Source organism: Dendrobates tinctorius, unplaced genomic scaffold (genome assembly GCF_039654945.1).
Source record: "Dendrobates tinctorius isolate UK_male_01 unplaced genomic scaffold, ASM3965494v1 ptg000011l, whole genome shotgun sequence".
Taxonomy (NCBI): domain Eukaryota; kingdom Metazoa; phylum Chordata; class Amphibia; order Anura; family Dendrobatidae; genus Dendrobates; species Dendrobates tinctorius.
This window is the reverse complement of record NW_027361679.1, coordinates 30356183-30369247: the sequence shown is the minus strand read 5'-3', so window position 1 is coordinate 30369247 and position 13065 is coordinate 30356183. Positions and strand designations below refer to the sequence as shown.

Here is a 13065-nt window from a genome sequence, read left to right as displayed (position 1 = left end):
ACAATCATTGATAACATAATAAGAAGCCCACCTTTTTTAGAAAGCATAACGTAGACTTGTCAGATGTGCAACAATCCTTTACCATGCTCAAATAGTTTTCTGTAGAATTGATGATAACAGGAAGCGGCGTTTGTGCATAATTACTGGAATATTCATATAAAAATCTGGAAGGAAAGAAGTAATTCACACACACATTGATGATTATTTTCATATTTTTCCATTTTGGACTTCAGCAAAGTTTAATGATTTTTCCGAGCTGCAGGCACAGAGAGAAGAGGGCCCCTGTGCATGAATAATATACGGGCCGTTTTCAGTATGATAGTTTATTTTAATGCACAATTCCACCTGCTTTGGAGGCAGAAGTGACCCACCTTACTTCTTGTTTGCACCAAATTTATTTACATCCCCGATTTGCCCTGTGCTTTAAAGAAATTATGTGCTTTTAGATCATTTTCATTTCTTAGAAGGTTACTTGAAGGAATATTCCCTGCTGCTGGGATTCCCAGAAATCAGCTAATCTGTATGGAAACCTGGCAGGAAATGTTCAATATCACTGAAGTGTTACCAAGGGGGAAATTAGGTGAAAAATTGTGCTCTTGATGTCAAGGAAGAAAATTTCAACAGCGGATCCTTTGGTTCTCCCTGAAACGTTGCCTGGCAGTGACTTTCTCAGAGAAAACAGGAGCGCTTGGCCAAGCTGAATGTTCCAATGATGGAGTCAGAAGAGTTAGCTTTTGGCTTTTGGCTTTGCAGTCATTCGGGCAAAATGTATCTACTGGGACTTCAGATTCTCAATATTTATACTGTGCTGCATAACTCTATGTTAACATTTTATCCTCTCACTAATAATTCAGGTGAACTACAGAAGTTTAAAATTTTAAAAATGTAAACCTTTATAAAATCCAAACTATTCATGCTCAATATATTTCTGCAGAACTTTTGTAAAGATCTTAAAAGCTTGTCTGAGAGCTGATTAGATAAGTGTCAGTCACTGTAATAAAATATACATCATTCAATGCATTCCCAGTTGGCTCAGTGAGAGCACTGACAGCAAGCCTATTGTACTTATATACTCACTCTTTGAAGACACAAAAGTAATAATATATTTTGACTTGCCTTGTGGAAAACATTTGCGCATCAGTCTTAAAGGCATCACATACTTCTTCATTAGATTGTTCCACATAGGTTGGAAATTCTTTTGGAGGTTGTTTTAAGTCAGCCAAACAGAGTTTTCTTTCAAGACCCTTGTGAACACAACAACTTGTAACACCCGGGTGTTTAGGGAATGGAGACTTTGGATCACAGGATTTAGCTGACAAGGCAGATGCCTTAAGATAAAAATAGAGTGCAATAAATAAGTGACATCAAGAAATATAGATATCTATAAATTGACAGGCAATAAAATATAACAAAATAGTATGTAAACTATAACAAACCCAAATATAAACAAAACAAATAAATTTATGGACCTATGTACACATAGTGCTATGATTTTATTTTTTTTAACACATTCATATTTAATGTATTAAACAGTTATATTTTTTGTTCAAAGCACTTTCCCATATCACTATTGTGAGAGTATGATATTTATCTATCCAACACCATTTTGGTTATTCTACATGCATCTCCTTGTTTTACAAAATGGAGTTTGTGTATGTTTTGAGATAAGTTGTCTCAGGAATTTCTTTTTTTAACCCCTTCGCGATCTAGTCTGTTTTCACCTTTCTGACCCGGCCAATTTTTACAATTCTGACCACTGTCCCTTTATGAAGTAATAACTCTGGAACGCTTCCATGGATCCCCGTGATTCTGAGACTGTTTTCTCATGACATACTGTACTTTATGACCGCCATAAAATTTCTATGATATGACTTGCTTTTTTTGTGAAAAAAATGGAAATTTGGCAAAAAATGTTGAAAATTTTGCAATTTTCCAAATCTTAATTTTTATGCCCTTAAATCAGAGTCACATCGCACAAAATATTTAATAAATAACATTTCCCACATGTCTACTTTACATCAGGACAATTTTGGAGCCACATTTTTTTGTTATGAAGTTATAAGAGTTAAAAGTTGACCAGTGATTTCTCATTTTTTCAACAAATTTTACAAAACCATTTTTTAGAGACCACATCATATTTGAAGTCACTTTGTGAGGTCTATATGGCTGAAAATACACAAAAGTAACACCATTCTGAAATCTGCACCCCTGAAGGTACTCAAAACCGCATTCAAGAAGTTTATTAACCCTTCAGGTGCTTCACAGGAATTTTTGGAATGTTTTAAAAAAAATGAACATTTAACTTTTTTCACAAAAAATTTACTTCCGATCCATTTTGTTTTATTTTACTAAGGTTAAGAGGAGAAATTGGACCACAAAAGTTGTTGTACAATTTGTCCTGAGTAGACTGATACCCCATATGTGGGGGTAAACCACTGTTTGGGCGCATGGTAGAGCTCAGGAGGGAAGGAGCGCCGCTTCAATGCAACATTTGCTACAATTGAGATCAGACGCCATGTTGCATTTGGAGAGCCCCTGATGTGCCTAAACAGTGGAAATCCCACAATTCTAACTCCAACCCTAACCCCAACACACCTCCAACCCTAACCCCAATCCTAATGGGAAAATGGAAATAAATAATTTTTTTTATTTTATTATTTTTCCCTAACTAAGGGGGTGATAAAGGGGGGTTTGATTTACTATTTCTTGCAGGTTTTTAGATCAGGTTTTTATATTTGGTAGATGTCACACACTAAAAGACGCTTTTATTGCAAAAAATTGTTTTTGCATCACCACATTTTTATTTTTCCCTAACTAAGGGGGTGATAAAGGGGGGTTTGATTTACTATTTCTTGCAGGTTTTTATGTCAGGTTTTTATATTTGGTAGATGTCACACACTAAAAGACGTTTTTATTGCAAAAAATTGTTTTTGCATCACCACATTTTTATTTTTCCCTAACTAAGGGGGTGATAAAGGGGGGTTTGATTTACTATTTCTTGCTGGTTTTTATATCAGGTTTTTATATTTGGCAGATGTCACACACTAAAAGACGCTTTTATTGCAAAAAATTGTTTTTGCATCACTACATTTTTAGAGCTATGATTGTTACATATTTTGGCCCACAGAGTCATGTGAGGTCTTGTTTTTTGCTGGACGAGTTGACGCTTTCATTGGTACAATTTTCGGGCACATGACATTTTTTGATCACTTTTTATTCTGATTTTTGGAAGGCAGAATGAACAAAAACCAGCAATTAATGAATTTCTTTGGGGGGCATTTATACTACTCCTTGTGTGGTAAAATTGATAAAGCAGTTTTATTCTTCTGGTCAGTACGATTACAGTGATACCTTATTTATATCATTTTTTTATGTATTGGCGCTTTTATACAATAAAAATTATTTTATAGAAAAAATTAATTATTTTTTGCATTGCTTTATTCTGAGAGCTATAACTTTCTCATTTTTTTGCTGGTGATGCTATATAGTGGCTTATTTTTTGCGGGACAAGATGACGTTTTCAGCGTTACCATGTATATTTATATCCGTCTTTTTGATCGCGTGTTATTCCACTTTTTGTTCGGCGGTATGATGATAAAGCATTGTTTTTTGCCTCGTTTTTACGGTGGGACAGTTTTATAGGGCAGGTCATTATGGACGCGGCGATACCAAATATGTGTACTTCTATTGTTTTTTTATTTACATAAATATATCATATTTTTCACTTTATAAGATGCACCTGATTATAAGACACATACCCAAATTTGGTGAAGAAAAAGAGAAAACATTTTGTCAGGAACACCGCACTGAACTTGCTCACTGAGCCAGTGCGCGTGTCCTGAGTAAAGCGAACTGTGCTCAACGATACCTGTGGAGTGGGCAGCAGCCGAGTAGATGCGAACTTCAGAGCCGCAGGACCTGAAGCACGTGACTGCTAGGGGCGTGGCCTAAACTCCAGGGAGCTAGGAGCAGCAAGAGAACTCCTAGCAGCGAAAGTGCGAGACAAAGTTACCAAGGGGCACAGACAGAGAGAATGGTCAGGACGTAGCCAATGAGTCACACACAGAGATTGCTGCAAGGTACAAGAGGGGCGAGCAGAGAGTAGTCAGGTCACAGGCAATGAGTCATACACAGAGATAATAACGCAGTACAGAATCAACAGGCAAACTCACAAAGGAAAACAGAACTGGGTCAGAACCATATAAACAAGCTATAACAACAAACAGGCACAGGCACACAGGGGTCAGCACACTAGACCCAAGGCAAAAGTATAACTGGCAGGGATAGAAGCTTCCCAGGGGTTTAAGAAGCTCTCCCAGAACCAGAAAGAGGCCACTATCATTAACCCCATGTGTGCAGGTCAAAACCTGCACTGAGCCCCAGACATTAACCCCTGACATGCAGCTCAAAAACCTGCACTGGGATCATGACACATTTTTTATGTTAAATGGGGTCTGTCTTATAATGCCAGTGTCCGTCTTACAAATCATATATATGTCCCTCATCCTGGTATCTATTAAGCCCCCATCCTGTCACATGGTCCCCTTGTGCTGGCATATGGCCCCCCCTTTGCTGCTGGCACATTGCCCCCTTGTGCTGCTACACTGGCACATTGCCCCCTGTGCTGATGGTGCATTGCTCCCCTGTGCTGCTGGCACGCACATGGCCCCCCGTCCCATCCTGGATATGCCCCTGTGCTGCTGGCATGCACATGGACACCCATCCCATCCTGGATATGCCCTCCTGTGCTGCTGGCATACACATACCCCCCATCCCATCCTGAAAATGCTCCCCTGTGCTGCTGGCACGCACATGGCCCCCACATCCCATCCTGGATATGCCCCCTGTGCTGCTGGCATGCACATGGCCCCCCATCCCATCCTGTGTATGCCCCCCTGTGCTGCTGGCACCCACATGGCCCCCACATCCCACCCTGGATGTGCCCCCCTGTGCTGTTGGCACGCACATGGCCCCCCGTCCCATCCTGGATATGCCCCTGTGCTGCTGGCATGCACATGGACACCCATCCCATCCTGGATATGCCCTCCTGTGCTGCTGGCATACACATACCCCCCATCCCATCCTGAAAATGCTCCCCTGTGCTGCTGGCACGCACATGGCCCCCACATCCCATCCTGGATATGCCCCCTGTGCTGCTGGCATGCACATGGCCCCCCATCCCATCCTGTGTATGCCCCCCTGTGCTGCTGGCACCCACATGGCCCCCATATCCCACCCTGGATGTGCCCCCCTGTGCTGTTGGCACACACATGGCCCCCCATCCCATCCTGGATATGCCCCTCTGTGCTGCTGGCACACACATGATAAAATAATAAACACTTAACTCACCTTCTGATGATGGCTCTGTGGCAAATCTCCAAGGCAAATTGGACAACACTGGCAAGCTCTTTCCAATAATGAAATTGTTGCTCTGCCGCTAACCAGTTTGGTGGATCCTGCCAGCTACACTACAGCTGTTCTCCCCTGAAGCTGCAGAAGTAAAGCTGCCTCTACCTGTAGCTTTGGAGAGTGGTCAGAGTGGGCCAGCAATGCAATCATGCTGTCAATCAATCAGGAGCACAACACACACTGCAAGCAGGAAGCCAAGAGGTAGGGGAGAGGTGCGTTCCTAAAGACTAAATATGGAACAACCCTTTAAGTTGTATAGCTGAAGTAGATCATGAAAAACAATGACCAAGGAAACCAAGCAGAAATACTTGTTCTTTGAGTTAAAAGGCAGCTTTTTCTACAGTAAATAGAGAATACTGAAAGTGTCATTCTCAGATGATTCTGAGCTATCAGCAGGACATCACCTGAAACACATTCTCTCCGTGTCTTGCTTTAATACATTTTTCACTTAAAAGCCTTCAGTAAGTTTTATAACTGTAAAAAACATGCTTATTGACAAATTGGAAAAAAAAACAGGTATAGAAAGAGAGACTTATTGTTAGGAATGGAAGCAAGTTATAAGCTTACCCCATTGTCATAGCAGTCTGCAGCAGCTCCTTTGGCGCAGCATGTTGCTGAAAGTGAGACTATGGCTTTCACTAGGTGACCTATTTCTTCAAAAGTAGCATTGGAGTATTTTCTGCTATTCATGATGACCGCTCTAAAGAGAAAAGAAACATATCAGTAGATGTATTCTTGGAAACAGAATATTCTAATGAAAACTCAGGTAATAAAAAAGTGTATCCATTTATACACATAGAGCTGTCAGAGCATAGTCCCATTTATTAATGTGGTATATTACCTGGATACTATGGACACATAATAAATGAGCACAAGCTGCTTTTAATCAATGGTGTGCAATACAGTAAATGTATAATACTACTGCATGATATTAATTGTCCTGTATAGTTTGCAATCAGGATAACTACTGTAAAATCTTCAGCTTGTGCCTTTTGAGGTAGTCTATTTGATGTATTATGACATGTGTTTAGAATCATTATTCATTTGTAGAAGCCATCCTCTTTTGAACGTCAGCTTTTTTACAGATGGTGTTATGTTTGTATCAATAATTTGCATTCTTCCCTCTACACGTGACTGCAGCACAACCCCAAAGCATGATTGCTCCACCCCTATGCTTAATGGTTGGTGAGATGTTCTTTTCCTTAAATTCTGTGCCAGTCTTTCTCCACACATACCTTTGATCATTGTGGTCAAATAGTTCTATTTTAACTTCATAAGTCCACAGGGTTGTTTAGACTAGGCTTGTTTAGATGTTCTTTTGAATATTTCTGACACTGAGTTTTATAGTGAGGATGCAGGAGAGGTTTTCTTCTGAAGACTCTTCCATGAAGTTCTTATTTGTGCAGGTGTCTCTGAACAGTAGAATAGTGTACTACAACTCTAAAGTCTAATAAATCTTTCTAAAGTTTTTTTGACAGTCAAGCAGGGATGCTGATTTGTTTCTCTAGCAATTCTATGAGAAGCTCTCACTGAAATTTTGCTTGATCTTCCAAAAATGATCTTGACCTCCACTGTTCCTGTTAATTGACAGTTCAAACTGTGGAAAGGGCAACTTGAAAATGCTTTACTATCTTCTTGTAGCCTTCTCCTGATTTGTTGGCCTCCACCATTTTCATTTTCAGAGTGCTAGGCAGCTGCTTAAAAGAACCCATGTCTGCTGTTTTGCTTTTTTGTAATTTTCAAAATGTTAATAATGAATATATATATATATATATAGATAGATGGATATATAGGTTTGCCATGTCTCTTTCCTCATATGTAGGTATTGCAGTAGCTTAGGTTTCCATGGTTATCGCCACTGATATAATGACAGAATGACAGTTAGCTGCTGGTCGTAACCTAAGGTCACACCAAAGGTCCTGCAAAGCCTGCACATGAGAAAAAAGACACAACAAATCAGAAAGACTATACTACATTTCTAACAGTATGTATTTACTAATATTATAATTATTATACCTAACATATTGGAATAGGATCATGAAATTGGAATACCTTTTTAACTGTACACAATAACAAAAATTTTGACTAGGAGTACCACAACTTTTACATGCCACTGTACACCAACAGGTGTGCTGGCTCATGTTATCTATTTAGCTATGTTGATGTAGATGGCAGAGGATAAAATTGGTCAGGCAGGGCAGTATACTGTACAGGAGCAGACAGTGATCAGATGCATAAGGTGAATTCTTCACTGAGATTAATTTGATGATATTTTAGAGAGTTGGGGTTAGTCAGGAGCATAGAAGATGTATAGAGAGGGGTCTTAAGCATTAAGGCGGAGCATGTGTTGTTCGAAGTTTTAGAAGTGCAAAAATAGGACCAACTATTCAGCTACGTGAAGCAGGATGCACAGAAGGCAGAGATGAAGAAAAGACAGTGGTACAAAAAAAATATCCTTATGTTAGGCTTAGTCTGTATATTAACAATAAGTATTCATTTACTCTGCTTTGTGAAAAATAATGTGATTGTAGGAATAAACCTTTCACTATGTCCAGGACGCCATGATGACACATTGGCACTCTTAGACTGCATTGGAACATTATCCATTGGCAACAGAATAGACATTAACATCGTTTAAAGAGAAGGAAAAAAATAACTAATATCAGCTGAGCTATTAGGTAAGTAAAAAGAAGAGTGGTCCAGTCTAGGCGTTTCAAGCTATACAGCTCTTAGTTCTGACATAGCTTGAAAGTGTAGACCTGGCCTCTTTTGCTTCCCTATTTTTCACGTTTCAATGTATTTTCCCTGGTTTTAATTATTTTATTAAATGTGATGTTTTAGATCGACCTTTTTCCCCCTATTCTTCTGCTGATGTTGTAACTACCATTCTCCTTTTCACATGCCATTTAACATGAACCTGTAAACAGAATTTTCCTAAGTAAATTAACGACATGGCCATATTGGAACTCTTACACTGATTAGAATGACACCTGTTGAGAAGAAATCTGTTTTTGTGGATTTTGGTTCGAGCACTGGGGCGGGACTTTGAGGCAGGACTGTGGGTTTGCTGTGCTACGACCCCTTCACTACTTCTGGTGTCTTTATCATCTTCTGGGTTTAAATTTCGTGACAAAGCCATCTTAGCTGAGGGCAGCGCTTGAGCCCCATGATCTCCTGGCAGTCTTCAGGAAAATAGCGCCGTTGCGACACATGTGCAGAATTAGATCTCAGCTCAATGACAAGTCAGTTTGTGCATGCACCACATCAGTGCCTTTTTCCTGAATACTGCCAGTAGATCAGTGTTCTCAAGTGCCACTTGAAGTCAGTACAGAACACTAAATTTAAACCAAGAAGACAATAAAGTCACTAGAGGCAGTGGAGAGGCCATGGCAGAGACCAAGGCCCTACCGAGAGTCCCGCCCTGACGCATAAAGCTATGACTGTAAGAAAATTTTAAACACTCATTAAACAAAATCAACAGAACAGATTTCTTCACCCCAGGTATCATTTTAATCAGTGTAACTCTTTAAATGCCGCTTCCTAAATAGGCAAAAAAGTATTTTACCACAGGCACCTGTTGGGAAGTGGCTATTCATTTTGTTGCTATCTAAAAAATATTATAATCCTATAATCCTAAACATTTAAAGAGGTGGCTGGGGGCTGCGCTCTACTGGTCTAATCTCTGTGGTCCCTGTTCAGGTCTTTAAATAAATGCAGCCAGGCTCTATTTATATAATTATGAACCACATGTAATCTTACACAGACCAAGCACCTGTTGTGATGGCAGGCATCTAATGTTTGAGTACAGTGTGTTCATCATCAGCCGATACATTAGAAATCCATTTTCATACAGGGAATATTCAAAGAGGCTGTGAAGAGTATCAGTAGGGATGTACTTCAACTGCAATAAGATAGTTGTAATCATGTTCTAGATCTTTGTAGTAAAGATTGCTTTTGAAGATATAATTTTTAATTTGAGCACAGAAATCATCTTACTTTTTATAATATTTTTTTGTGTTTTAGGCTTTGTGGTACAAAATGAATGAATTACATGTAATCAGCAGTCCGTGAGGTCCCATGGCTTCCGTGGCTAGTAACCATAACATTTGAAGTTTAGAAATTGTAATTAAATATCACTGACTGTTTAATGTATTTTCCAATAATGTGGTAATTGCTTATTCTCCATGGAGACAAACATACAATGATTAATTCATGACACGTGCTATCTAATGGAGCAGCATACAAGCCGGCCACATGGAAAGGGACATTTTTAATCAAAAAGACAATATTGTCTAATGAATGTGTTCCTTCAAAAGTAAAGTTTTTGCCAGAAAGAATAAATTGCTCATGTCATTTCAATGTAGAAAGTGCATTTCTCAAATCTTCTTCAACAGAACATGGGAACATAAGTATGTTATAACTGGTGCATTGAATTTAAAACTTACGCAGCAGAAAACTTTTCTGTTCCAAGCATGGTAAACTCCTGGCATACTCTCTCTCTTTGGTACAGCTTTCCTAGAAATCCAAGAGAAAGCAATGAGCTGTAGGTTGCAGCAACCATGACACAGTAACGGTATGTGTGTTTTTTATTTATTACACATGACAATTTACTTAAAACATATAGTACATATACACAATATATTTAGGGCCAATATCCTATAAGATAAAAAAAAATTGTTAAATGCAAGTTATTGAATCTTCCTCAATTTTTCCATCAACATAGCTGCATGCTTGTTTCTAATTATTTTAATGATTTAACCCCTTCATGACCAAGCCTATCTTGACCTTAATGACCAGGCCATATTTTGCAATTCTGACCAGTGTCCCTTTATGAGGTAATAACTCTGGAACGATTCAATGCATCCTAGTGGTTCTGAGATTGTTTTTTCATGACATATTGGGCTTCATGATAGTGGTAAATTTAGGTCGATAATTTTTGCGTTTATTTGTGAAAAAATCAGAAATTTGGTGAAAATTTAGAAAATTTCACAATTTCCAAATTTTGAATTTTTATTCTGTTAAATCAGAGAGTTATGTGACACAAAATAGTTAATAAATAACATTTCCCACATGTCTACTTTACATCAGCACAATTTTGGAAGCAAATTTTTTTTCGTTAGGAAGTTATAAGGGTTAAAAGTTGACCAGCGATTTCTCACTTTTACAACAAAATTTACAAAACCATTTTTTTTTAGGGACCACCTGACATTTGAAGTCATTTTAATGGGTCTATATGGCAAAAAATACCCAAAAGTGACACCATTCTAAAAACTGCACCCCTCAAGGTACTCAAAACCACATTCAAGAAGTTTATTAACCCTTCAGGTACTTCACAGGTACTAAAGCAACGTGGAAGGAAAAAATGGACATTTTAATTTTTCCAACAAAAATTTTCTTTTAGCATCAATTTTTTCATTTTCACATGGTTAACAGGATAAAATGGATCCTAAAATTTGTTGGGCAATTTCTCCTGAGTACACCGATATCTCATATGTGGTCATAAACCATTGTTTGGGTGCATGGCAGGGCTCAGAAGGGAAAGAGCGCCATTTGACTTTTTGAATGGAAAATATGCTGGAATATTTAGCGGTTGCCTTGTCGCGTTTAGAGAGTCCCTGTGTGCCTAAACATTGGAGCTCCCCCACAAGTGACCCCATTTTGGAAACTAGACCCTCTAAGGAACTTATCTAGTTGCATAGTGAGCACTTTGAACCCCCAGGTGCTTCACAAATTGATCCGTAAAAAAAAGTACTTTTTTTCACTAAAAATTTCTTTTAGCCTCAGTTTTTTGATTTTCACATGGGCAACAGGATAAAATGGATCGTAAAATTTGTTGGGCAATTTCTCCTGAGTACAGTTGTCATAAACCACTGTTTGGGCGCATGGCTGATCTCGGAAGGGATGGCGCGCCATTTGACTTTTTGAATGGAAAATTAGCTCCAATTGTGAGCGGACACCATGTCGCGTTTGGAGAGCCCCTGTGTGCCTAAACATTGGAGCTCCCCCACAAGTGATATAGCGCAGAGCAGTGAAAATAAATAATCATTTTTTCCTCAAAAATGATTTTTTTAGCCCGCTATTTTTTATTTTCACAAGGCTAACAGAAGAAATTCGACCACAAATGTTGTTGTGCAATTTGTCCTGAGTACACCGATACCCCACATGTGGGGGGAACCACTGTTTGGGTGCATGGGAGAGCTCAGAAGGGAAGCAGTGCCATTTTGGAATGCCGACTTGATGGAATGGTCTGTGGGCATCATGTTACATTTGCAGAGCCCATGATGTTCTTATACAGTGGAAACCCCCCACAAGTGACCCCATTTTGGAAAATAGACCTCTCAAGGAACTTATCTAGATGTGTAGTGAGCACTTTGAACCCCCAAGTGCTTCACAGAAGTTTATAAACGCAGAGCCATGAAAATAAAAAATCATTTTTTTTCCTCAAAAAATGATTTTTTAGCCCTCTATTTTTTATTTTCACAAGGGTAACAGGAGAAATTGGACCCCAAAAATTGTTGTCCAGTTTCTCCTGAGTACACTGGTACCCCATATGTGGGGGGGAACCACTGTCGGCGCACACGTCAGGGCTCGGAAGGGAAGTAGTGACTTTTTGAGATACCGACTTTGATGGAATGGTCTGCGGGCATCATGTACGTTTGCAGAGCCCCTGATGTCCCTATACAGTAGAAACTCCCCACAAGTGACCCCATTTTGCAAACTAGACCCCCAAGGAACTTATCTAGATGTGTGGTGAGCACTTTGAACCCCCAAGTGCTTCACAGAAGTTTATAACGCAGAGCCGTGAAAATGAAAAATCATTTTTTTCCTCAAAAAATTATTTTTAGCCCACAATTTTTTATTTTCACAAGGGTATCAGGATAAATTGGACCCCCAAACTTGTTGTGCAATTTGTATTGAGTACGCTGATACCCCATATGTGGGGGTAATCCACTGTTTGGGCACAAGGTCGGGGCTTGGAATGGAGGGAGCACTGTTTGACTTTTTAAGTGTAAAATTGGCTGGAATAAATGGTGGCGCCATGTCGCGTTTGGAGACCCCGTGATGTGCCTAAACAGTGGAAACCCCTCAATTCTAACTCCAAACCTAACCCCAACACACCCCTAACCCTAATCCCAACTCATAACCCTAACCACAACCCTAACCCCAACACATCCCTAACCCTAATCCCAACTCTAACTCAAGCCACAAGCCTAACTGTAATCCCAACCCACCTCTAACCCTAATTCCAACCCTAACCCTAGTTACAACCCTAACCCTAATCCCAACCCTAATTCCAACCCTAAGGCTGGAGTCACACACAACCAATAAAAAATCGGTCAGATTTTAACGGTACGAAATCACACAAAGGTTTCTTGGCCAGATATCCGTCTGTCATCCCATTTTCCGGCGACGAACCGATTTTATTCGCATCTAGGCATCAAATTGACATCCAATGCCAATGCCTGATGCTCTATCCTGTAGACCTGGAAAAGTCTTGCGATTTTAATCGCAAGTCACACGTGTGGTGCGTTTTCCATGCGATTTTTTATCGCATCCATAGACTTGCATAGTCGAATCCGATCCGAAAATCGGTGACAATCGCAGCATGCTGCGATTGTCTCGGTCCGACGATCGGATGCGATAAAAAATCGCATG

The 13065-nt window shown here is 39.5% G+C and overlaps 1 protein-coding gene across 1 annotated transcript in view; it reads right to left on the bottom strand.

Annotated features, from left to right (window-relative positions):
• The window catches only part of GC (GC vitamin D binding protein), a 302249-nt gene that overhangs the window by 187033 nt on the left and 102151 nt on the right, over positions 1 to 13065 (bottom strand). Inside the window, exons 2-5 of the mRNA XM_073590535.1 lie at positions 9855 to 9924; positions 5977 to 6109; positions 1117 to 1328; positions 32 to 164 (exon numbers count right to left, since the gene is read on the bottom strand). Coding sequence (XP_073446636.1) covers positions 32 to 164; positions 1117 to 1328; positions 5977 to 6109; positions 9855 to 9924 — 548 coding nt within the window. The remainder of the gene's footprint in view (positions 1 to 31; positions 165 to 1116; positions 1329 to 5976; positions 6110 to 9854; positions 9925 to 13065) is intronic.